At 39.3% G+C, this 27148-nt stretch overlaps 1 protein-coding gene across 8 annotated transcripts in view; it reads left to right on the top strand.

Annotated features, from left to right (window-relative positions):
- PPHLN1 (periphilin 1) overlaps nucleotides 1-27148 on the top strand; it is a 143373-nt gene that overhangs the window by 35448 nt on the left and 80777 nt on the right. For 6 of the 8 annotated variants that reach the window (XM_048836025.2, XM_075124408.1, XM_075124410.1 and 3 more), the window contains one exon: nucleotides 24619-24872. In XM_048836025.2, the coding sequence (XP_048691982.1) occupies nucleotides 24619-24872 (254 nt within the window). The remainder of the gene's footprint in view (nucleotides 1-24618; nucleotides 24873-27148) is intronic. The other 2 variants (XM_075124411.1, XM_048836028.2) reach the window with 1 other exon arrangement.

Raw genomic sequence — 27148 nt, 5'->3', positions numbered from 1 at the left:
ATCTAAGTACATAAGATAGATGTGTATTTCTTTGAATATTAAGACTTAGACATTGTCTGATTAATTACATCATAAAATAATTTTTTTCTGCACTACGTTCAATTTTTTCCCTTAAAATTTCCTACCATTGCTATCCCTACTGCAACTCCACTAGTAGTAGCACCAGGAAGAAGGCTTTGGAAAGTCTTCGCTGAAGATAGTAAGGCATTGCTTAGAAAACTGATTATGAAATATTTTGTTGGCACTTCACTGTCTTTACTTTCTCTGCTATTTTAAAAGAACTCTAATTGTTTAAAGCTGCAAAAAGAGATTGACTTAATGTTAGGCATCTTGTTTTATACAGAGCAAGAGTGGCACCCAGTGGTGAGAAAGATCTAGTAAAGGAAGTGTTTGCTTTCTATGTTTTTTAATATTTCCTCTCTTTTATGTTAAAAGATGTAGGGCAAAATGTGAACTCGGGATTGTCTGTTTTTTTTGTTTAATAGTTCCATTTATTTTGATAAATGTTTGGGGGATTTAATTGCCCTAGTGTAGCACTTCATATAGCGATGTTCAGTTTATTAGGGGGAAATGCATTTTATACATTGACAGAACTCCTACTGATCAGAAGTTTGACTGTTTTTGTACACACTAAGATATGTTTGTGGAGAGGAATATAGGGAAATTTTGAAAAGTTGTACGTGAAATATTGTGATCATCCTGCTACACACAGTAACATCTTTTCCAAGCCTTTAAAGTATTAGTAACTTTTTGCATCTCATTCAGTAATGAACTTTGTAGTGTCATTCAACAGGGAAAATCAAAATGAAAAGTATCTTCCTTTTATTTCCTTTCCTGTTCTAAAAATATATCTAGAGCATAAAGACATTGTGGAGGATTACATTGTAGAAAACATTGACTGTACAAGTATGTAGGAAGATGCACTAGAGTCATCGTCTTTGAGTTATATAAAAGATATATATAGTTGATTAACTTTAACAAATGAAATAAAAGCAGGTTAGACCAACAACCCTCAGGGATGGTCTAGATAATACTTAGTCCTGCCTTGAGTGCAGGGGACTGGGAACAGAAGACTCTCAAGGTCCCTTCTAGTCCTACGATTCTATGAAAAGTAGTTAAAGTGAAATAGAAGCCACTGTAACTATGTGAAACATGATAAAGTATAACATAAAGATATTCAGCACTTTTTGTATATTTAATAAGATTTTTTAATTTATTATACCTACTAAAGATATTTTTCCTAAATGGAAATGAGATTAATATAAAACACTCAAGAATCTTTTCCGTTTGTTTTAAAAACTGAGTAGGCAGCACTAGATGAATGGATGGAGCAGCAGTCATGATACTCAGTTTCTTTTGGATGGGTAATGCCATTTTCCTGGTTGCTAGGGTTTCCTGATTGCTGGTATGTCTCTATCACCAGAGTAGCTATTCAGGTCAGAATATATTGTGGAGAGCAGTTTGCTGATTTTCACGGTAGTGTTTCTGGGGAAAGTGGAGTCAATTCTAAATGTAATGTTAAAGGCAAAATTTTAAATTGTAGTAATGTGGCAGTTCAAAGAACAAATTTAACTTTACAAGAAATATGTAATTCTGGTCAGTACTAGATTTTCATTTTATTCAGTCTTGATTTGCTCAAAATTATGAGGGACGGACAGCTGACTTCTTTGACAATTACACCAATTTTCAAATTCACAGAAAAGACTTAATACATGTATCCTTTCTTTATTGTCATTTGTTTCCTTCCCAGAGCTCTCATTAGCTCTTTTCCAAATCTGTAAATAATTAATCATTAGGGCTGCATAAAGACTGGAAATTATTTATTGTGAAAAACTTGGAGTGAAATGAAAAATTTTCATTTCACTCCAAGTGTTTCACAGATTTATTTGATTTTCTTTTTGCAAATCTATTTCTGACAAAAAAAATTGTGTAGTTTCAAATCAAATGGAATCAAAAACAAACTTTTTTTGTTTTCTTTTGCGTGGGGGGGAGGGGTTTCTCTACTTTCTCTCTTTTGGGGATTAAGAAAGAAAGAAAGGGTGGGAGAAAAAAAACCCAAACTGAAAAATATTCATGTTGATACCATTCTGTTCAAACCAAAAACCCAAATTAGTTTCCTTGTTTTGTTGGAAAATCAGAAAAAATTGAATGTCATGGAAATTTTTCTTGAAAATATAATGTACAATCCAAGAAGCCATTTTTCTTTAAAAAACAAACAAAACTAGTTTTGCTTACCACTCACTATACCTGCTTTCACAAATGAGAACCTCATAAAATTTGGACTTAAAAAGTCACTTCAGAAGCAATGATGCATATCATGTCACTGGCTTTACAATTATATTGATTTTGAGTTGAAAAAATCTTGGTTTGGAGAAGAATATTTTGTTAGTGAAAAGATCTTGTCTTTTACATATTTTGTAAAGTTACCAGTAGCATTTTTGTGCACTATGAGAATATCTCATTGATCCAATACTTAATTATTCACATTTGTTAAATTTTCCATGTAAAATTAAATGTATTCAAAGGAAATGGTTGGAATAGAACTCAGAATTGTCCCCAGCACTCCTCATCTCCTGTGCTCATGAAAGCTTATGCTCAAATAAATTTGTTTGTCTCTAAGGTGCCACAAGTCCTCCTTTTCTTTTTTCATCTCCTGTTGTTAATATAAATTACTCTTAAGTTATAAAACTTTCAGAACTGATGTGAGCATGGGATAACTCAAATCACATGTTGCATTTGTTCCAGAGCTTTATATAAAATTTATAGATTGTACCTTTGATTTGGTTTAACTAACTCATGAACAGATTCAACACATGTACAATTGCATGTGTTTTGTCAACAGAGAATTAACTTCACACCTGATTTCTGGTTTTTATATATGTCTGGCCCCTGATGATGTGCAGAGAAGTGAAATTTAAAAAATTGACATGGAAGGGAGGGAATAGCTCAATGATGAGTGGTCTTTTGTATAAAGATCTAAAGATATATTGTATTCAGTATTGAATAGTATACCAAACTCACTTTATTCAAAGCACATTCAATTGGATTCTGTTTCATGAAACTTAAGATTTCTGGAAGGGGTAGGGAAATAGTGGCCATGTGTGTTGAAGTTCTCCAAAGGTATAAGTGAGTGTGAGAGAGAGGGGGGGAAGGGGGGCCAGGGGAGCTAGTTTGTAATTATGTAGTTGGAGAAATTATTTCCATGTGAAATACTTAAATATTCTTGGCTGTTGTTCAGATTAGCCACACTGGATTTTAATTCTTGAGGATTTGCAAAGTATTACTTCATTCTTATTTGTAGCCAAACTGAATTCAGTGCATTAGAAATCACACACATGAAAGTCATATGTGATAGTACTTGACAAAATGTGGTATTCCATCTTTTTATAGCCTACAAAGAGAAATTGCAGATTGTCAAATGTAGAGATATAAAAGGTATTTAATTTTACATATAATTGATACAATTAGAATATCAGACATTTACTATTTTTATATGGTATGTCATATCCGTGGATAATATACTATGTGAATTATCTTTTGACTCACTATACACTCTAGAAAGTCTTTAGACTTCTAAAAAGTATTATTAGAGTAAAAGTTTTAGATCATTTCCTCTCTAGGTTGCTGGGTTGAATGCAGCTAATCTGTTAGGTACTGTTTAGGAAAGTCATTGCTATCTGGTGGCTTTTTGGTGGTGTGTGTGAAATGAACAAGTGGTCTCAGTTCAGTTCTTAGCAGTCGTGTATTTTTGTGCATGTAAACAAATCCACCAATTTCTCGGAAGTACAAAGGAAATTTTGGTAATGGGAAATAAAAAGACCTGTGTATTGAAGGCAAAACAAAAATTATTAATTGGGAAAACGCTAAAACTTCATTTTGAATGAAGTAGTGAATAGTCTGAAAGCAACAGAAGTTCTCCAATCAGTCCTATATTTATATTCATTATTCTGTTTGTTAAATGCTACACAGAAATTCTATCTTTCCTCTGAATATCTTATATGGCTTTACACACATTAAGCTTCCAAGTCTCTGTGGATAATAAAGTGTCATTATCCCCATTTTACATATGGATAAATTGTGACAGAGAGGGTAAAGGATTTGCCCAAGATTACAGAGCAAATCAGTGCCAGAGCTTGGAATAGGAATCCAGGAATCCTGGCTCCCAGACTCTTGTGCTAACTGCTATAAACGCAGTCTAATATTCTGTTTAATGACACATCACATGCTTGTGCTATATATAATAATATGAAGTACCAAAGGAGTGATCTAATTATATTGCATTAATAAAAGTTGCTCTTTGGAGGAGGGTGATGTATTAAAAAGAAGCCCCTGGTGAGAGAGTCAGACAGCTGTCCAGATGAAAGGTAAAGATCCCATGAAGTTTTTCTCTCAATAAAACATATTCTTAATATCCAGGATTATATTTGAGCTATTTCCAGACACTTCATAGGCCATAGTCATCTTTATCTACACAATTACTGTACTACCAGCATTTAACTAAATGGGGTAATTTTAAAGTGTTACAGTTTACAGATTTAGCTGTGGGCTCTCACTGACTTTAAATGAAGTCTTGTAGCTAAACTAACATACTTTATATAATGTACCCCTGTCTGTTAAAATCTAACATAACAAGAGAGTAATATTGCATTTATTTGACTTTCAGCATTTTCAGCTCCAGTTTTTTAAAATGAATTTGTGTGCATCAATTATTTTTATAATTTATTTGTTTTTTCATATTAATTTAAAACACAAAATGTAATGTTGCAGAGTCTTCAAGTTTTGGATTTTGATTTTCCTTCCAGTATAAACTGATCGTCGTATTATAGGGGAGAAACTTAGTCAGGGGGATTTATAGAATGGTACTAAAATGTGCATAGGTCTGCTGTGTTCTGTTGCCGTTTTTTGGCAGGTCTTAAGGGACACCGCACAAGAACCGCTTTCTTAAAAAAAATATATACATATATAATATCAATAAGTCATTTGCCCAAAGAAAATAATATATCTTTGACAGATATTGAAAAGTGTAGTTCCAGCCGTATGCATCAGGCCAGAAAAAAATAAAGCGACAAACTTACTCGTGAACTTGAAAAGTGGTTTTTACATTTTCCCCTCAAAAAAGTTTCCTTGATAAAAATGTGGAAAAAGAAACCTTTCTATTATTCATGCAGTGAGAACAATTAAGAATAATAGTGTATAAGCTTATATTTAAAATTTTAGTTTCCTTGTATAATACCACTCTGCTAGATGCATTAGGTGTGTATAAAGACAAGTCCTTGTCTGAAAAGTATAGAGTTCTCTCTTTAGTTCACGAGACATATTTTGTTAGGAATGATCTAGGTGACGTATCTCTGATTTCTTTTCTTGGGAGATTTAGTTTTTAATATGATAAAATGAAATATCATACTATTTCTTCTCCAAAGATTGAAATCTAACTGAATTTCTTATTTAAGTCTCCAATCCTGCAAAGGCTTATGCATGTGCTTAATTTTACATAGTCAGTATCCCTTTTGAAGTCAAGTTATAAAGTTAATCATGTGAATTAAGTGTTTGCAGGATTGGGGCACGAATAAGTACTGATAGACTTTCAGTATAAACTTGCTTGAAAAAGATTTAGGTCATAGTTTACCCCTTAAATTACATTGCACTGTGTGCTGCAAAGACATAGGTAGTGACTCCATAGTTAAGCCTGAGTCTGAACTTTCATTACTGGGTTTCTTTTCAGGACCCCCTCGCTTACTCAAAACAAACATTTTTGAGAGATTGGCTTGTTTGTGTGGGATACTTAAACTAGGGTGAGATTTTTAGTTTGAGAATTTGAAAGACCCAGGATTAAAAATTTGTTTTCTACTTGATCAAAAGCTACTTTTCTTTAAACTCTTTCCCCCAGTGTTGTAAGCCATTTTGGCCCATGTGTCCTTAGCTGGGGTAGGTTTTGGAACTCAAAACTTCAGCCACAGATGTGGCTCTTTAGGTCTTTTGAATAGAGTAGCTTTAAAATGCAGTGTGTCTTCCAGGGAAGAATTATTTAGGAATCTTAAACCCTTATGGACAGGGTCAGAAAGTATAAGGCGAGATAAACTAATTACATTATCCTGGTGAGGTCATTTCCCATATGCTTAATTTTAAAACTCCTTGGAGTTTTATTTGGAGCAAACTAAAGTCCATAGAAAATCCACCCAACTTTTTTGTTCCTGTTGACACCAGTTCATTAGGTATTGTTGTTGTTAAGAAGATGGTGTCAAAATGGATGTGTGATTGCATTTCACTTTGATGTGTCCTGGCTGGCCTGAAACTAGAAGGCTATGACAAGACTTCGTTGATTCATGGTGAGGCAAGCCCCACTTTGTCTCAGGAATATTTCCATAGCAGACATCTGCAAATCCCATTTCCACACCTTTACAAAACATATTGCTTGGACTTATCACCAAAGGAATTCCATTTTGGATACTCTATGCTCCATAATTTTTTTAAGGTAAGCGAAGTCAAAATCTCCCACCCTTCCTCCTAAAAACTTTGTCTTCACCTGGCATGGATTGACTTGTTGTTGCTTCTCATTGCAGCTTTATTTTCATTTTCTTTTGGGACAGCCCTTGAACTTTTTTCTTACCTGGAGCAAAAATCCTGCAAACATGTTCTCTTTAGAGAACATATAATTACTTCTGCTTCTCTGAGGAGATCTTGCAGAATTCTCATTCATCCAAATGCTTCCTCTCAGAGTTTGGAGATTCCTCTTGCACCTCCTTCCTCCAAGCCATATTTTTGTTCTAAGTTGATCATCTTGAATTGGCTTTTCCTTTTGGGGAACTTTGTTGGTTGCACAATTGAAGGAATTGCATGGAAGGTGCAGATGACAATGTTTATAACAAGTAGGGGGCTGAGTGGAACAGCCATGAGTAGGGAATCTGGCTTGTGTCATCTCTTGCTGCCTGTGCCCTCAAAAGTCAAAAATATGTAAGAGTTAGGAGAGTTCTGAATGTGCATATCAGTTAGTTTTGCAGTTAGGAGCTAAGACCCAGGAGTAAAACATTCGGCAGGCTGGTATCTTCAGAAAAGCATAATTACAAGTAAGTGATGAGTCAGTGTCATATTAATTATTGTATCTTGACCACTTTTTCCCTCAGCACACATCTGCAGTATTGTCAGGGATTTCTTTGTGTAGTGAATCACTGAAAGATTGGAGTAATATAATTTTGTGCTAATTGTAATTTGACAGACTTTCTGTTGTATAAAATTATGAATGCAATACAATTTATAAAAAATCCTTTATGTATAAAGATAAAGGTAGTAAATTGTGACTTTTTAAAAACATTTTGGCTGTCCATTAAAATATATTCTGGTAAATCCATCTAAACCAAAATTGTTTCCTGTCACACATGGAGGTCCTGCTAATGGTAAACCATCTGAATAGCAAGACAATGTACCATTCAAAAGGAGGAAGATTAAGGAAGAGAGAAACCAATTCTTCTGTTACAAATGAAAATAGAAATCTTCCCTCCTCGGCAACACTCAGTTATTGTAACTGATATGTAAACTTGATTTTTATCCAAGGTAATGTCAAGTTTTAATGAGCGATAGCTGGTGGCCCCAATAAATGTTTGTATGCACATATTTTTTCTTATGCAACCACAATTTGTGTATTATCTCATATCTGCATATAAAAGAGAACATGAACTTTTATATATTTTTAAAAATTGCTAATTTTATGAGTATGAAATTAATTTATTTCTACATATATTTTTCCATATGTCCGCTTGATATCTTAAGTAAATCAATCACTATTTTGAACAATTTATAATTACTCTCTATGTTTAAATGCTCTTTTCAGAATTTTGTTTTGTGTTTTTTTTACTGGAATTATACATACATAATATATACAACTTCAAGAACATTCTTTATTGTCTTTTAGTACACTTTCAAGTGCTATCCTTGAAAATAATTTATATACTATACAATGTAACACCACAACTAATATTCTATTTCAAAGAGTTTTTTAAAAAAGCAAACTCATCTGGGCCCAGTTTCTTAGCTGTTAGTGTAGTCTGGAGGCATATGGTCTGACCCCAGCAAGTTAGTACTCCTGCAGGAAATAATGGCAGGAAGTTTTACAAGAGGAACTCCCATGAGTTGGAGCCTGATTATATTGGGGAAACTTCTGAGTGAACCTGTGGGGAAAACAGTTATATACAAGGCAGGCAGCAAAAGTCCCCTTGCTGCAGTGTTGAAGACCAGATGACTGTTGCTGAATTTGGCAGATAATTTTAAACTGTCTCAATGTCCAGTCAGTAGGAATTGGAGAGGAACAGTAGTGGTCATCACATGAGGGTGAGTTGTCTCATGGGAGTTTATTTTCATAAGTAATGGAAGTTACTTATAAGCTGCTTATCTAATACTATCCCAGGCAGTGTTCTTTGTTTTAACACTATAAAAAAGTGTGTCAATCCTAGCTCACAGCACTGCTATACTTACATGGGTGACCAAAAGCTCCATGATGAATTAGTAGTTCTTAAGAAGTTATAATTACACTTTCAGTTTTCTAAGGAGGCAGATTTGCCTCTCCAGTGTGGTTTTTTTTTTTTTTAAATTGAGGAATTGAACCGAACTGTAAACTCTGTATATGATCGAAACCATTTCAAGCCAGGGGTTGCTGTGGCACCCCTAGCACCCCTATTTTCAGCTCCTGTGTATATCTGCTGTGGTAACCAGTAGGTTCCTTTTTGTTGCAGATAGGGTTTGATAATTTTAGTGTATGTGAGAGGATAGCAGATGTTTTTTGTTAAAGTGCAACTGCATATTGAATCCACAATGTATAGCTGTGCTATTAACATTGTTGTACTTAGTCATCAGCTTGCTGTTACAAGCTTCTTTCCTAAGGTGTTCAACTAACTTTAAAAGCAATCTGCAGATATTTTTGGGAGGCAAGGGAAGGGGATAGTAAATCAAAATGAGTTTTGTTGGTTTATTACATTAGAGAACCACCATGTAATTTTTGATTAAATTTGGCACAGTTAATGCCCAAGTAAGGCCTAGGATTGCATTAATGGGGGTGTAGAAGTCAACAGTGGCTGGTCTGTGGGCTAAGGTTGTGGAGAAACTCATTCACTGTATTTACTTCTAGACAGAGCTTTCTTTAAAGGAAGTCTGTCATTACCTGTGAATGTACATACTTTAGTCACAACATAAATTTTGTACGTTTTATTAAGGTATGGGCTTTGTGCAAATGTTAAAATCACTTTTAAGAACTGTTTTGGTCTCTCTCAAATCTTATTGGCAGTGTTATTTTGTTAAATTAGTTGTATAAAACCTTTCTTGAATGCTCTATTTCCATGACCCTTCCCCACATGTCATTAGGAGTTAAAGGCACTCAGACCCTGACAGGATTTGTAAAGATGTTTTATAATAGTTAGGTCCTGTCTACCCTAGCTGGATAAACTATGTTAACCACTTTCTGCCAACAAATGTGTTCAAGCAAATACTGTGTCCAGTGCAATGTAAATAACCTAAAATCACAGAAGATGTTTACATATTTTATAGTGGTGATGAAAATCTTATCAAACTGAAACGAGCTCGGAAATTTTAAAAATGAAGCTACTCCTTAAATTCACTCTTTGCACAGGTATGTGCTTTAAAGATTTGGTTTCTGTCCTAACTCTTAGTTTCTGACTATGTAGCTGATAATCATTATAATCTTCTATCTTGTTGAGCAATGTACTTCCTGTGCTAGTTATGCAGCATGATATAGCATCATTACTCACAGACAGACAACATTGAATACCACACAAAATATATTTAATTTCAAGTTGCATTAGAAGTATAGACCAAATCAAATAGGAAAAGAACTCTTCACTTATCAGAAAGCAATCATATTTTACATTTATGTAACACTCTTCATCCTGAGGAACCCAGAGCACTTAAAAACTATATATTTAGGGAGGTATATGTACATGCACGTGCACACAGAGAGAATATCACTGAAATGCAGCAAACTGGGGTGGCAAGGTAGCAACCAAATAGCACTGAACACATCGAATGACAATGTTGAGGAAACATTTTGACCAAGGACACTGGAGGAATCAACACTTTAAGGAGATATACTATAGGATCTTTAAAATACATACAGAAGAGACAGGACCTCATTCAAAATAACTCTGTAGAAAATACTGCATGGAATTCAATTCATCTACTTTAAAAGAGTGAATGGTTGAATACAGCCTTGCTGGGAATTGAACTAGTTCTAGTTCTTCTTTGAGTGGTTGCAGACATGTATTCCACTCAGGTGTGCAGGCGCCCAGCACACTGAAGCTGGAGAAATTTGCTTAGCAGTACCTATCAGGGTAGCACTTGCACCCTCTGGCCCCTCCCATGGCTGTATCAGGATGGTAGCATTCTGTACCCCCTCAGTTTCTTCTCACCACCCATGGTGTGAGTCAGAGCTTTCTGGGCTGCATTTTCCTCACAGTTTATGCAACAAAGAGATTTTTGTGGACTTTGTAAATAGTTTAGTTAGCAATAATACCCTTGTAGTTATTTAATTAGCTTAATAGTTGCGGTTTATTAGTATTACCTGATGCTATGTCCTCACCAGGTTTCAACCACTGCCCTTCTTGCAGGGTAGCTATTCTGAGTAATGACCCCTGCGTTCGTTTTTTTTTGTTGTGTCTACGGAGAGGGGCAATTAAGGACAAATGCTCAAACTGTCATTCCTTTAAGAAAAGGAAACAGGTTGCTTGGGATCTGCATTTGAAACCACATCTCCTGGAAGAAGCCATTAGGACAAATTCAGGCCTGGGGCCTTCTCATCAGTTGTCAGAGCTGGTTTCAGACTCTTCTTTGAGAAAAAGTGACTGTTCCCCTTCCTTTGGTCCCCTTAGGAAAAGAACTCATAGGACTAATCAGAGCCATTCCAGGACTCAGATGGATTCTTCCTCATGGCTCTTCAAGTGCCCAAGATGGAGCAGGGCCGTCTATCTGCTCTCTGGTACAAAGGCAAGATCAGAGCAACACAAACAGCCTTCCTCCATGCAGATAACACCCTGAACAGCTGTATATAGCCACAGCCTGCCAGTCACACATGCGTTACACTCCAGCTTCCACAATAATTGGTTACCACTTGCAGGGTGACCCCAAAACACTCACACTCCTGGATTTTCCTCCAAAATGTGTGTTCCACACTGTCTAGCCCTCTTCTGGACAGTTCAGATATATTAAGTCCATTGCCCCTACAAGAGGACCAATACACAACAGTTTGCTACCCTTAAATGGAGTCACCCACACAATTCATGACATTGAATTAGTTTTGATTAAAGAGTGATTAAAGACAAGTTTATTTAACTACAAGGAGAGAGGTTTTAAGTGAGTATAACTATAAGGCATTATAGTTAGAAACGGTTAGAAGAGAAATAAAGATAAAATGCTTTCCGGTGCTAAAACGCAACAAACTAGACTTGGTTCACGGTGAAGTCCTTTATCACGTGTTCCCAGTAACATTGCTGACCAAATTCTCAGGCCAGGATCTGCTCCCAAAGTCTAACAGCTGTTTCTTTTGTCATCTTAGGTTAAAAAGAGTTGACTAGGGAGAGATAAATTGGGACCCTTCATATTATAGTCCAGTACGCCTTTGAAATGCGTTTTCCTGAGGGTTATCCTTAGATAAAGTTCATTCCTGCTGTGAGGCTGGAATTTTGGAGTCTCACGGTGAAAGAGGTTTCATGCTGCTGTTAGATAAGATGTAGTTCTGTTTGTTCCTGCCCCCTCTTCCTTGCCAATGAATACCTACTTGATAGGTGGTTGCCCATCAACTTGGACACTTGGCTAGAGGCATCAGCTTGTCCTTTGTCTTTGAGAAACTAATTTACCCTTCCCCAGACTTGTCTGGTAAACACTCTTCAGTCATGATTTCAGCTTTTGTTTATAATTTTATGTATAATTTTACTATAAGCAAGTCATCATGATATTATTGACCAGTGAGTTATTAATTTTAATGTCTATATTTATATTAAAATTTAATATTAATCTTCAAATGATACCTCACAAGGTATATTTTGTACAAAGATTATTACAGTAGTGTAGAGGGTGTGAATACAGGGGTGCATTCTGAAACAGCCATCCAGTTCCCCTTTTTTGTCCCCCTTTTCTGGGACCCCTCTCACAAGTGTCTGCTCCTTCAACAGATCCAGACTCTACGTGTTTCGGGAACTGCAGCATCAGGGAAAGGGGTTCTATTCACGATATTTCCTGATCCCCAAGTTCAAGTGGGCATTGTGAGACTTATTCTTCGAGGACTTGTTCATGTCCATTCCACATTAGGTGTGCACACGCCACGTGCACTGTTATCAGAGATTTTTCCCTCAGTTGTGTCTGTTGGGCTGTCTCTCTAGCACCCTTTGGTATAAGGTGCGCTGCCGGCCCCGCACTGTCTCAGTTCCTTCTTACCACCCGTGATGGTTGCTGTGAATGTCTCCTCTTGCTTCGGTAAGGCAATTATCAGTGGTTTCTCTCTGTTCATAGTGTAGTCTATAGTATAGTTTTAGTGTATATTATATATTGTAAATCCTTTTTTGTAGGTAGTTAATACCCCCCCTACTTATTGTTAAGGGGCTCCTTCGCTCCTGGGGCTGGGCATGCTCCAGTCTCTGGGTTTCAAACCTTGTGCCTCCTGTGGTAAGGTTATGTTTGTGAGCAGCCCACCCTCCAGTTGTCTGAAGCGTCTAAGAGAATCTTATGTGAAAGACCTCTGCTAAATTTGTCAGGACTTTAATCCTTGCACAAAGGAGGACAGAGCAATCAGACTTAAGGCTATCCTAATCCAAGCCACCCAGATTCAGCACTGAGCACTTCAGCCTCAGTGTGAAGCACTCCTCCAACACTGTGTGCATGCTAGCACCGCTCTCCATTCCTGATGCTGAGGAAGAAGCACAAAAAGCAGCACACCAACAGAGGGTGATTGCTGGTGTCGAAGAAAGACATGCAAAGGGAAGGCAGTGGAGTGCCACCCGTGTTGGGCCACTTCTCCACCCCCAGTCTGATGGCGATACTGTCGACATACTGAGACCATTGATTCCGGTGTGGGACCCTCTGCTGACGCCAGGAAGTCATTGTAGTGCCAGTGGCATTGCAGTGTCTTTACCTATGGAGGACTTCGTAGTCACCAGAAACTTATTGTTGCCCCTGGTCCCACTGACCATGTTAGGTCAGCTGACTGCTTTGTCTTCCTCGAGCAGGAGAGAGCATGATGCTTCAAGCTTCTTCCTGGCACCAGGCCCACTCAGAGGCAAGCTGACTCATCTATCCTCTGCGAGGTCATCCCAAGACCACCACCGTTTACCAGACCGTTGGCACTGATCAGAGGTAGTGAGAGGTACTGCTGCCCCAGTGGTTGCGTAGGGAGGATTCTTCATCTGTGTCTGATGTGGAGCCCTATGGTCAACCTAAGGGCCACAGGTATCCATCCTACATGTCGCCAGACCTTGGTGCAAGTCCTCCCCAATGATACCTAGCCAGGAGGACAGTGGCTTATGCAGTGACCATTCTGGAATCTCCCACCATTCATGGTTGGTTGCTTCCAAGAGGTGGGTTCCCACTCCTCCAAGTTTGACAGTGGACCCTGATTCCGGTAACAACCTCAGTACCAATTTACAGGACATAACCCCTATTGAGGTTTTTGAACCTGGAGAAGAGGAAGAAGTCCCTCCTCCAGTACAGGCCTCTTCCTCCTCCTCCCCAGACAAAGCCATCTTGGGGCTGAGCAGCTCACTTCCTCAAGATGGCTTTAGGGCTCATCAAGAGCTTCTGAAGCGGATAGCAGCTAACGTGGGGTTTCATACTGAAGAGTTCAAGGAATCATCTCACAGCCTCATTGACGTTCTGGCTGCAGCAGCTCCATCAAAAGTGGCCTTACCCATTAATGAGGCAGTAATGGGTCCAGTCAGAGCCCTGTGGGAGACCCTATCTTCTCTGCCCTCCTCTTCGAAGAGGGTAGAGAATATATATTATGTGCCCAGTCAGTGGGTCTGAGTATCTGTATTCTCAGCCCCCACTCTGGGATCCCTCGTATTGGTGCTAATGAAAGAGACAGACAGGGCCAGTTGAGCGCTACCCCCAGACAGAAGGACACAAAGAAACTTGATCTGTTTGGGAGGAAAGTTTATTCAACACATGGTCTACAATTACATATCTCAAACCAGCAAGCCTTACTGGGGAGTTACAACTACAGTTTGTGGGATTTCTTATCCAAATTTAAGGACCCCATGGCCCAAGACTTAAGGCAGGAATTCTCAGCCCTCTTAGAAGAGGGAAAGAATGTTGCCAGAGCCTCTCTCCAGGTGGCACTGGAGGCAGCAGATGCGGTGGCCAGGACAATGGCCTTTGCTGTCATCATGAACGATGCTCTTGACTGCAATCCTTGGAGCTCTCTGTCTATCCAGGGCCTCCCTTTTGAAGGCTCCTTACTATTTTCAGAGCACATGGATACCAGACTACACAGCCTGAAGGATTCAAAGGCTACTATCAGGTCCCTGGACCTCTATGCTCCATCCACTTTAAGGAAGCACTTCAGGCCTCAGCAGCTGCCATGCTTCTTGGCTTTGCCTCTAAGACAGAATTCCTATAAGAGAGAAGGGAGAGGTTACAAGCGCCGTCAGCTGCTTCTGTCCACCTCAACCTCCCAGCAGGGGTCATGTAGGTATTCTGGTGGGCCCCAGCAGGCCTTTTGAAGGTGTGCCTGAGAACGCTATACCAGTTCCCGCTTCATATCCTGCTTCCCCTTTATTTTTGGACCAACTGTCCCACTGCAGCCCGGTGTGGTCCTGTATAACATCGGACTGCTGGGTGCCAAAAAGTATATGAAATGAAAGTGTTTTTTTTTTTTAATTTATAAAAAGTCGATTAGGAAATAAGGAAAGAGATAAAACTAACTATAATGGCAAGATTTGAGACTGTCAAAATAATTTGTCTTACAAGCACATTCTGTAATTTAACATTTGCCTTTGAACCTTTTTATTGACCAAATTAGATAAGTCAGCCACAGGAGCTGAGGTGGGTAAATCAACACATTCTATTAAGTTCTTTCTCTTCTTCTGTCTTTCAGCTGGTTGGTATATATTCTTGTAAGAATAACATTTACATTGATTAGATTGATTGAATTTTAATAACATGGCAAGCAGTGACTATGTAATTAATGGTCTGTCAGCATTTCCTTTTCAACACTATTCTTTTCAGGAGAACTGTAGAAAGCTCAGCTGTAAAAACTCACTGTGTATAGAAATACGGCAGTACATGGTGGATGGCTTGAGAGGACACTTCTTTTCTTCCCAATCTCTTGCCGTTTCCCAAATCAGTTACTCAAAAACGTAATTTCCTGAGGGTTACTTTCACTTGCACACTTCATATCTTATGGTGTTCTGCTGTCCACTAAAGCTTGCTCTCTGTTCATGGTGCTAGATTCCTATATATACATTAGCTCCCTTTCCCCTCCCCACCTGATAAAAATAAAACAATTTGTAACTTGTAATAACTTGTAAAATAACTTGAAAAAATGGTATCATAAAGCAACTTCCTCTAGATTCTTTCAAGTCTGGCTTTGGGGCATAGGGTGAGTCAGGAGTAAGAACTGGGAGTCCCTCACCAGATGTGCTTTCTCCCTCGCACTCTGCATCAGGTTTAGATCAGTCTGATCTGCTGACTAAGCTCTCTGGAGAAGAGAGAAGAAAAAACTATTTTTCTAGCATGTTATCACTATGGGCAATAGGCTGGAGGCAAAATTTGGTGCCTTATGTATGTTAATTTAAAACTGGAATATTCTGTGGACTCTATATATGAGGATCAGAAACTTGAAATTGCCTTCACTTTGAATTTTTTTAGTATTCAGTTCTGTCATTCTTGTATTGAGTAGTACCTTACTCTACAAACAGTATAACTGATCTCAACTACTCACAGGTAGTAATGTAGTCAAGATGTCAGAATATGGCTTTTCAGCTGTGCTTAGAGCAAACCTACCCTGTTGTTATGGAAAATCAGTGCTGTAGAATACCAAAGTACTAGAAATTCTAAATGGCTCGGCATTAATGAACTTCAATAGTTGAATCTCATTCTGGGATTTTGAAATTACTGGAATTGTTGGAAATTAATTTTGATTTGCTCTTGTGAACATGATACAGTAAAAGCTGTTTTATCCTGCATGTTGGAGAATGGGGGGTGCCGGCAAGTGAAAAATGCCGGTTAACTGAGAGAGAGGGAGTTTGGGTGCGGGAGGAGGTGTAGGGCCCGGGTTCTGGGAGGAAGTTTGGGTGTTGGAGGGGACTCAGGGTAATGGGTTGGGAAGAGTATTGGGGTGTCGGATCTGGGGGGTGCTCACCTTGGGCAGCTCTCCGCAAGCGGTGACCTGTCCCAGCTGCCTCCTCCTGCAGGTGTCGCCCCCGCAGCTCCCATTGGCTGCAGTTTCCGGCAAATGGGAGCCGCAGAGCTAGTGCGCGGGGTGGGGGGCAGCGCACAGAGCTGCCTGCTGTGTCTCCGCCTAGGGCACCTTGCACCCTTCCCATGCCCCAAGCCCCCTTCTGCACCCAAACTCCCTCCCAGAGCCCGTGCTCCACACCCCCTTCTGCGCCACAACCCCCTTCCGACCCTGTGCCAACCGGATTATCAACTGGCATTTCAATGAAGATCAGAAATGCCGCCCCCCTCTCCCCCCCATCCCGTGTGTGTGTTTTGAAAATTAGGCTTTATAAGTCCTCAGAAAACCTGGAGAGGGTTTTTATTTTTATATATATCTGTGTGTGTGTGTGTGTGTGTGTATATATATATATGCAATTGTATACCTAATTTACACGCATGATAACTAAGCAAACAAATTAGGTGCACAATTGCATTCACACCTCTCCAGGTTTCCCCCCCACTGCTGAGGATTTATCAAGCCTAATTTTCAAAAAGAGCAGAAGCCCAGAGCTATATACAAATGTGAATGCAATTGTGCACCTAATTTGTTTGCTTAGTTATCATGAGTGTGTGGGTGTAAATTAGGTATACAATTTCACAAAGCCCTGGGCTTCTGCCATTTAGAAAATCAAACCCTCAGATAGGGTTGCCAACTTTCTAATGGCACAAAACTGAGCATCCCTGCCTTGTCCCCTACCCTTAGGCCCCGCCCATGCCCCACCCCTTCTGAGGCCCTGCTCGTTCCATTGCCCCTCCCTCTGTCACTGTCTCTCTCCCGCCTCACTCACTTTCACCGGGCTGTGGCAGGGGTGTAGGAAGGGGGTGAGGGCTCCGGCTGGGGGTGTGGGCTCTGGGGTGGGGCCAGGGATGAGGGGTTTGGGTTGTGGGAGAGGGCTCCAGGCTGGGGCAGGGGGTTGGGGTGTGGAAGGGTATGGGCTCTGGGCTGGGGGTGTAGGCTCTGGGTGGGGCCAGAAATGAGGGGTTCAGGGTGCAGGAGAGTGCTCTGGGCTGGGGCAGGGGGTTGGGGTGCAGGGGCGGGTAAGGACTACGGCTTGGGGTGCAGGCTCTGGGTGGGGCTGGGGATGAAGGGTTTGAGGTGCAGGAGGGGGCTCCAGGCTGGGGCAGGGGGTTGGGGTCCGGGAGAAGGTGTGGGGTCCTGGCAGTGCTTACTGCGGCCCCCCGGTCCCTGCGGCCTAGGTGCATGGAGGGCCAGGGAGGCTCTGCATATGGCCTTGGTGCCCACAGGCACCACCCATGCAGCTCCCATTGGTCACAGTTACCAGCCAGTGGGAGCCCTGGAGCCAGCATTCAGGGCGCAGGCAGCACAAAGAGCCTCCCTGGCTGCCATGTGCCTAGGGGCCGCAAGGACCTGGCGGCCGCTTCTGGGAGCTGCGTGGAGCTAGGGCAGGCGGTGAGCCTGCCTTAGCCCTGGGCCATTGCTTCACTGGTGACTGGACTTCTAACAGTCTGGTCAGTAGTGTCAACTGGAGCCAGCAGGATCCCTTTTTGACCAGGCGTTCCGGTCAAAAACTGGACACCTGGCAACCCTATATCTGGGCTGTGTATTTCTTTTTTGTTGTTCTTCTATACCACCCCACATTTTCTATGTAATATTTTAAGACCATGTAGAGGGCTGCAAACAAGTAATTTGATTATGGGCCATAGAGATAAGTCAGTAGATTCTTCTGTCAGCAGATGGAGACAGAAAACATGAACTTTTGAGTTACAACATCCCTTTATGATTTGCCATCTCAGACTCCTCCTCACTTTGCTGTTTCTAGCTGGTGGGATAGCTACCAAGCTACCTCACTGACAGAGCCTAGAAAAGGGAGAGGATGTCTTTACTACTGCTAAGTACAAACAGGAATAACATGGTTTCCAACTGAGTGTTAAGTGTGCACTTGATCCAGTTATACAGTCCTAGAAAAAGGATTTCCAAATCCTCCTCATGTTTTCCTAGTCATCCGTATTCCCTTCAAATTGTGATGGCGTCAGAAAAATACTAGCAGGTCTGGCAGACTTTCTACTAGGTTTTGGTATACACAATGGCAAATTTTGGGCTTGGTACAGTTACCTGCACAGTGTACAATGGCTTGTACAACATGGAAATTAGAATTAAAGTGTAGTTTACTCATGTGCAGTCCACTAGAGCAGTGCATACTGATTACACAGAGAAACTCTTATCTCAGTAAGACTTATCTCTATGGCCCATAATCAAATTACTTGTTTGCAGCCCTCTTCATGTGAATTAGGGAAACAACTCTAAAGATATTGGTAAGATTAAACTAACAGGATCTATTACATGAATTTTATTTGAGCTAACACTGAGCTAAGCATCCCTAATTTAAATATTGTAAAAAGTTGCTTAGCTATAAAACGTTGCGGGGCCAATTGATATGAAAAGTCTGTCATTGTAATATGTTGAGAGTTCAAATAAAGGTCACTGGGTCCAGATGCATTTTATTTCTTCCTAGAATAGTATAATATTGTGTACAGTATAGTAGAAGATAAATCAGTATGGAATTGATTAAGCTCTTAGGAAAAAACAAAGGATTATAATAAGTAAACTGCAGTGGTGATTTACTTCAGTATACATATTGATCTGCACACTTCGTTAACAGGAAGATTTACTGAGTTCTGGGAGAAATACTAACATATCTGGATCCCTCTCCTTTATGTTCTGATTTCATTTTTCTCAGACTTGCAGAATGTTGGAGGAGGAGGTGTTCTTGATTCTTGAACTTTTTGTGTGGGTGTTTAAACTAGAGAATGATTACTATGTGTATTGGGAAGCTCAGACTTATGAGGTGTAATGGATTTTATGGGATGTTTTGCATTTCATCTGAGTCAAGCTCCGTGTTATGCTTCACTGCTAATTCAGGCAATGCTCTATGGATGAGAGACCCATCTTCCCATCAGAAAACCTCTTAATCTTGGAGAAAGTGCTCATGGCTAGGAACCAGGAGACTGAGTTATAAATCTCACCTCTGACACTCTTGGCTACTTATATTTATGTGCATGTTATAGCCTTAATATTGAGGAAAGCCTTGTAATCTTACCTTGAGTACCCCTGTTTTCTTTATTAAAAAAATAAATAAAACCCCATTAATTTTAATTCACACACTGCAAAAATATCTTTTTAAAACAGGTGTTGCAGTTAAAAAAAAAAAAAACGCTGTCCATTCTGACATGACATACAAAAAACCAAGAAGTACTCCACATTTTGGTCACTTGTTACACATATTGATGGCTTGTGTCACATTTGTGTGAAAGTTGGACGGTATAGTGAGGCCTAGTAAAGCAATAAACATTTGTATAGTCACATCCCTGTATTTATTTGTTCAGGATGGAAAAGGAAGTTTGTGATCTATCACACATACTTGTTCATGTCTTTAACTTTGAGTTAAGGTTGTTAGGCTGTGTAACTCACCAATGAAACCCTTAACAAGCAAAGAAAAAAGCATTTATATGATACAGCAGCCCCTCTGTATTCCACTCACCAGTTCCTCGTTGGCCTCTGTTATCTGCCTTCCACCACACAGATCTTCACCCTTATACTGGACCACTAACATGCAGCTTTGTTTCTAGGTATTCAGGTGATTTGGTGGTTTGTCATAGCTGAGCTCTCTACTCCCTTCCAAACTGATTTCTCACTTCCACATCTCCTTTCACCTCCCTAACCTATCTAGAAGGCCGCTTACAGCCCCTTAGTTCCCAACAAAGCTGCTGCACGATGCGCTGGGTGAACCAACATCAGGAGTGAGGGCATGAGCAGGCATGGTGGAGAAGAATGGTGTGATTGGAGATACGGAGTGGATGATTTAAGGAAAGGGTGTATGGCGGTGGTGGTGGGTCTAGATGTGGAACGTATGGGGCTCTGTGTGAAAGCCCAGTGGCTCGGCACTATTGGCACTTGAAGACCTCCCCTGATGCTACCTACCACCCTTCCTTTCTGTGTGTGTGTGTGTAGAGATGAAAATGTCAATACATAGTCTTAAAATATTACATAGAAAATTAATTCTATGTACTCTGAAGTTATTTGTGTAAAATGTGGAGATTAAATTCAATCGTTAAAGGGATTTTAGTCCTGCATTAAATTCCCAATTCAGCAGAGAATTGATGATTAAATCCATCCCTATTCGGCAGACCATTTAAGCACATGCTGAAATATCAAGGATGTGCTTTGCTGAAATGGTGTCTTAATTGCTGAGCTGCAGGCGTATTCCAGTGTATTCACATTGGGGAAGGAATATATGTTTGGAAATAAATAAATAAAAACTTGAGTGGTTCTGTTCAGTTTAACAAATTCAGTTGCATTAATAATGTGATCAGAAGTGTGAAGTTATTGTTGTATGGTTCAGAAGTTGTCTTTTATTTAGTTGCTTGTATTATTATAGTTCAGTAAGGCTAGATGAACAATGTAAATGAAGAATGATAAAAGCACGAATAAAAATTAAATTAAAAATGTTTCGGTTTTGATCCATCACACTCTTGCTGTCATTGATTTTTTTTCCCCCCATCATTTTTTGCTCTCTGATCTAATGAAGGTTTGTTTAGAAAGTATTTTGTAAATGCTTGAATGAATATTAGTGTGTTTATTACAGGTGTGCAATATTTGGGGTTCTGTAAACATTTCCATAATAAAGTCCTCTGTTCACAGGGGTTTGATAACTTGCTCATAAAAATGTGCTTTGGGCAGAAACATGGTGTACCAGTCTGTCTGAAAGCTTGTGTTTTGTTTAAGAAAAATCAAAAGTCTGTGTTTGTACACTATAGAAATTTTAAACACCCAGTTTAAATCTCAGAATGTGACTTAGCAGCTGTTTTCTTCATATTTCTTATATGCATGTCATTATAAATAATTGCTTCATATTATTCTGAATCCTAACAGCTCCTTTACGGAAAACTCAGGTAAATTATGCAGAACTTGGAACTATGGAAATGAGAGATTTCATGCTAGATTGTATCTGGAGCTGTTAAAGTTTTTCAAATACTATGCTTGTTAAAAATTGGTAAAATAGACAATAATTCCCAAGTATTTATCACTTAACTAATATGTGTAATTATTAAGTTCACATACATTCAGGCATCTACATGGTGATCATGACTAGGGTTCCTAAGTGCTATGGTAATATTAATAATTGTGGTTATTATGTATTTAATTGTTCTCATGTACACAGCTCTTCTTTTTTCAAATGTATTTCTTTTTAAATTAAGCCACCAGAAATAACAATTACTTAACGCAGCAACATTAGAAGTCTGACATCCAATAAAACACAAGAAGTTTCAGAGGGAAAATTAAAGATTAGCTTTAATACAAATATTGCCATACAGCATGCAATGTGGAAATCAGCATTGCTGCTTGGGCACAATGGAATGAGATTACAGCTCTAAATGTTGCTGCATTTGTCAGACCCTTAAGTTTGTTTAAACACAATTCTCTGCTACGTTCATGCTAAAAACTAAAGATACGTCTAGAAATTATGTTTTTCTGTAATTTTATCTACCTGGAATGGATACTGTATTACAAACTGCTAGTGATACACTTGCGTAGTTTGTCAGCAGTAAAGGAGTTACTTAACTTTTAAGGCGCGTCTTTGCCTGACTATTGCCTTAGTGTTTGAAGGAAACTAGAGATGATAGAACCACTTTGATTGACCCTGACTTTTGTTTCTTATTAAAATACTTCAAATACAGATACATTTTATTTCCTTGATATTTGTTCTGTCTGCTATGATATTTGAAATACAAGTTCTTTGAGCAATCAGTTGAGAGAATGGCTAGTTTTATGCTGTTTTATGTAAATGCTTCTAAATCTTGTACTGAAGTGCGATTTTTTTCGGACAGTTTTGCAGCAGTAGACCTCAAGGTTTGCCTGCTTTGGGTTTTTTGCACCAATGCTGACGTTGTTAGAAGCAACTTGCATTTAATAAGCCACACTAGGGCAAGTCACATTTTACTTCTGGCTAACATGTGTCTATATTATGGGTTTGCACCAGTGCAGCAACATCAGTGTAGTTGCAGCGGTGCAAAAAACAAAAACAAACAGACCAAAACAAAATCTAACATAGACAAGCCCTAATTAATCACAAATGTATACCTCTAGCATCCTACAGTAACTGTACGCTAGAGGGCTCTCTTTCTTTTCTCCCACAGTGGAAGATGGGTTATTACTATGCTGTGCTAAAACAAAACATTGGTTCTCCGCTGATCTTCATGACTCATGCAATTAAATTGTAGACCTAAAACAAGAGGGAGAGGAGGAAAACAATAAAATAGGCTGCATGCATTCAGCTTACTTTAAATGTTAAAAAAATGTTTTCTTTTATTACATGGGAATAGACTGCTCACTGAAGGTCAGAGAAGATTAACTTCTGACGGACATTCCTAGTCTAGATTTAGTTGGTGTTTGTTTCCACACTTGTTAACTTTATGACGTTTTGCATGATTGATTGTTTTTATTTTTGAACTTTCGCTTATATATTTTCGTAGAACTTGTACATAACCATTGTGCTTTGTTTAAGCTCCAGAATATAATGTTCTATTCCTGGCTATTGGCAAGCTTTGGTTTATTATAATTAGGGCTGCAGTTTTGCCATGTTACAGAAAAAGTCAGAGGTACCATGATTTTTCTATTTGTCCATAACTTCCTGTAGGAAGGCTCTAGGTGGGTTGCTGGCCTGGTTTGGATGGGAGGCTCTGGGAGGGAGCAGCGGGCTGCTGGTGAGTGAGCTCATCCTGCACTCACCCTGCAACAGTTGCTCCTGTGTCCCATGGGGATGGGCCTGGCTACCTGTTTCAAGCATTGTGATCTGGGACACGGGATTACCGAACCACTCACTCAAATCTGGCAGTCACATTGCCTCCCCCATATCGTGATGGAGGGGCGGCAGGGTCAAGCCTGAGCAAGTGGCACTGGGACCTTATGTGCCAGGTTGCGACACCTGGAGCAGGGAGCCAAGGCAGCCACTGCTGCCCGTGCCCAAGGTGAGTGTGGGACAGGCTCACTCAACCCTCAGGCCCAGCCCCAGGGTACATAGGAGCTGCCAATGCTGCGGTGAATGTGGGGCAGGCTCACTCTCTGGCCCCCACCTCCACCCCCAAGGGTCTCCTCCCCTCAATGGGGTGGGAGTAGGGTTGTGGTCCTGGGGTAAAGTGTGCTGTTCCAGGTAGTGGGTGACCCCTTTATTTGTCAGGGCATTTTTTAATCAAAATCATGGAGCAAGAACTAAACCCATGACTTATAGTGAATTTACCATGACTGCTCCGTGATTTTTGATTAAAAAATGTCATGTCAGATTTGCAGCTCTAATTATAATTTTGCAGTTATTACAGTTTGAAATCAGAATTATTGTATACAGCATCATTTATGTTCATGGCACTTTACACACAAAATGACAAGTACCCCAAAGAAGTTAAATATTAAGGGTCCTTAGCTAGTGTAAATCGTCATACTCCACTGAGGTCAGTAAAGCTATGCTGATTTACACCAGCTGATGATCTAGCTATTGACTTTAATGGGTGTAGGATCAAAGCCTAAATGAGACTTAATACAACAAGGGACAACAATAAACAAAAGGGCAGGCCAGAGTTGTGTGTTAGTGAGGGTTACAACAGTGAAAGATTGTGAGCAGTACTTACATATGCATCTTACTGATTCCTCTTTTGGTTTGTTTTTGTTTTTAATTAATTTCATATTAAAACATGGATAGTGTCCAAAAAGAGAGTGGAATGACTGTACAGGAGAAAAAAACGTAAAATGCCAAAGGTGCATCCAGTTGCATTTTGTGTGAATATCTGCTTCCCCCTTCAGCTATAGACTACTTTATTAATATATCTTCAGTAGTTTATGTAAATTACCAACTAGTAAAAGTTGGAGGATCTGATGAGGAGGCTTTGGAAAAGGATCTAAAATCCATTGAACTGAATGAAAACCTGAAGAAATCTCCTTACGTTTGATGTATGATTAACAATTTTTATTTGACCAATTTAAGTTGGTCCAAGAATTACTTAGTACGTAATGATACTGGAGGTCATAGATTTACTGTGTAGAGAATGACTGACCTATTTCTACTTACTACAGAGATAGAAAGTTGCTCTTTTGTTACAAGTTATGCACTTTTAGATTTCTGTAATTTCTGTAAACAGAGTAAGGAGAAATGATTAATTTTATCTTTTCTGCTACCTTCAAAGGGACATCAGAGATGGCCTCAGAAGAAAAAGCTTCTATCCTTCTCATTATTTGAGAGAGAGATCCCCTCATAAGAGGGACTCTCCTTTCTTCAGAGAATCGCCTGTGAGCCGAAGGGATTCTCCACACAGCAGATCCGGCTCCAGTGTCAGCAGCAGGAGCTACTCCCCTGAAAGAAGCAAAGCCTATTCTTTCCACCAGTCCCAGCATAGCAGAAGTATGTCATCTTTACATAAAAGAAATATTTCTCAGCAAGGTAATGCTGGATTAATGATGAAAACTGATTAGTGAGGTGAAATTAATTCTCATTATATAAGATCTTTCTCTTTATATAATGAAGACATTAGACTTTTTGTTCTGATTATGTTTTGCCTGCCTTATTAAATGTTTCAGGGAGCTCTTTATTCCTTTATGAATATATGTAAAGGTCTCTTGAGGGAGCTTGCAGGTGTTTTTCAACAGCCTCTCTAGGATGACTGCAGTTCCATCAGCTGCATGACTTTTCTGTGTACAGTAGTTTATTTTCCTTTAGTATCAAATTCTTCTGTTTCTTTCTCCCTTTGCTGCTGTGATGGATCCCTTTACAGGCAGCTTTGCCATGAGCAAGTAGGTGAGGGCTTTTTTTCCCCACAGTTGAGAAGAAAAGAAAAAATTCTGGCGGGGAAGCCGAATAAAAAGTAAAGATCCTTACTTTTCAAGAACATGATATTTCATAGAATTGTACTAACAATGCATATTGGTTCTTTTAGCAATTTAACTCTCTCACTCTAATTCTCTCAAATCTTGCAACCCTCAAATCAATGCAAAATCTTTGTCTAAAGCTAGGCAATCCAATGTATGGCCTGGATTCCAAAGGGTTGAATGTTCATTTTTCCCAGAAGTTGATCCATGTCTGTTTAAAAAGAATCCAAAACCTCCATGTATGAAAAACATGCAAACAAAAGTGGAAGTATGTTTTCTTTCCCATTGAGGTGCTTATTGCTACGATTTTTTGTGCAGATGAGGTGGATTATGGATTTCTGTTCGTACTCTTTACAAATACTAATGAAATTGTGTAAAATCTGTTGTCCACTTTGGCAGCAGTGTTCTTTTTGTTTCTTCTAATTTTAAATCCAGATTTACTTGTTGTTATATGACATTTACCCTGGATTTTCCAGGGTGCCCATACCAGGCAGTTATATCACCTTTCACCCCAAAACATCCCAAAGCATTTAACTAACTGTGCATAAACACAGAGGAGTTTCTTCACTCGCTACTGAAATACAGACTACCTCTCAGGCTTTTAACAATTGCAGCAGGGCTACACAAAAGTTTAGAACAGAAAGTAAAGAATATGACACCCTCCTGAAACTGCAATAGGGATTTAAGTAAGTAGAATATAATTATCAGGGACAGGAGAAGATTGTCTAAAACTTGGGGAATGTTGTGGGGATTGGGAATTTTCTACAGTTAAGCACATTTTTTGGCACTTCTGCAGCATGTTAACATAGCCACTCATATATTGAAGTCTAATGGAAAAACCTGCTGTCTGGGCTAATAGAAAATTGCACATTTTGAGAGAAATGTTCCCAATTTGCAGGGGGTTTTGTACTTTTTTTGTAATACATTGTGTTAGTCACTAACTGCATGTTTGTTCAGAGATGTCAAGTTGGATGATGTAGTGTTATTGTCTCTTTAACAACACACTTCAGATGTAATCTGGCAAAGAGCTTCCCAGAGCAGCAGCTATATTAGTCAAAGTGGGATATCCACACTTAACGTCTGGGCTGTCTTTTACTCCAGAGTTAAATGATGTCTTGTCTATCTCCATTAAACTGTTTTTAAGAAAGCAACTTTGTTTGCACCATGGTACTTTTTCTTAAAAATGGCTTGCACTCTAAAAATTGGTAGTTCTGAAAGCGTTTGTTTTGATGACCGAGTTAAAATAGTTTACTTACGGAGTGGAGAGGGCTTCAGTTGTTTGTTAGAATAGTGTTTGAATATAGTTTGACAGGAAATCTTTGCTTTGAAGAACATGTAAGAAAAAGCCCATCCTGTTATCTTTATTGTATTTTGAAATATTTAAAGAACCAAAACCTGGCAGGGTCTGTAGATAGGCATCTACAAGAAAAAGACCAACCAACAGCAGTAACATGAGGCTTTCCCTATTCTTGCTCCCCATAAAGTTGAAGCTGTTCCACAGTGCTTCTATGACATGAGCCTGGGTGCATGGTCCACATGTTTTGTTTAATATGTATATACCTGGCAATAACCTCTGAATGCCGGTCTTACCCACTCAATCCTAGAAACCTGGTCTGGAACATGAATGTCTTCCTATAAATGGTTTTGGGGGGAATGTCCTGTTCCAGTCCTCCATCTCCAGCTATATTGATGCAAATTGGGGATACAAAAAATACACATTTCCTGCATATTGTTGTAAATGACAGGGTCACTTGATTTGAAAACTCTTTGTAGATAATTCTGTTGAAATGCGATTGTATAGCTGTTAGTTGGAGTTCGGTAAGTTAAAGGGGTTTCTGACCTTCTGATTGA

Source organism: Caretta caretta, chromosome 1 (assembly GCF_965140235.1).
Source record: "Caretta caretta isolate rCarCar2 chromosome 1, rCarCar1.hap1, whole genome shotgun sequence".
NCBI lineage: Eukaryota > Metazoa > Chordata > Testudines > Cheloniidae > Caretta > Caretta caretta.
The sequence above is the reverse complement of the archived record's forward strand: the minus strand, read 5'-3'. Positions and strand labels throughout refer to the sequence as shown.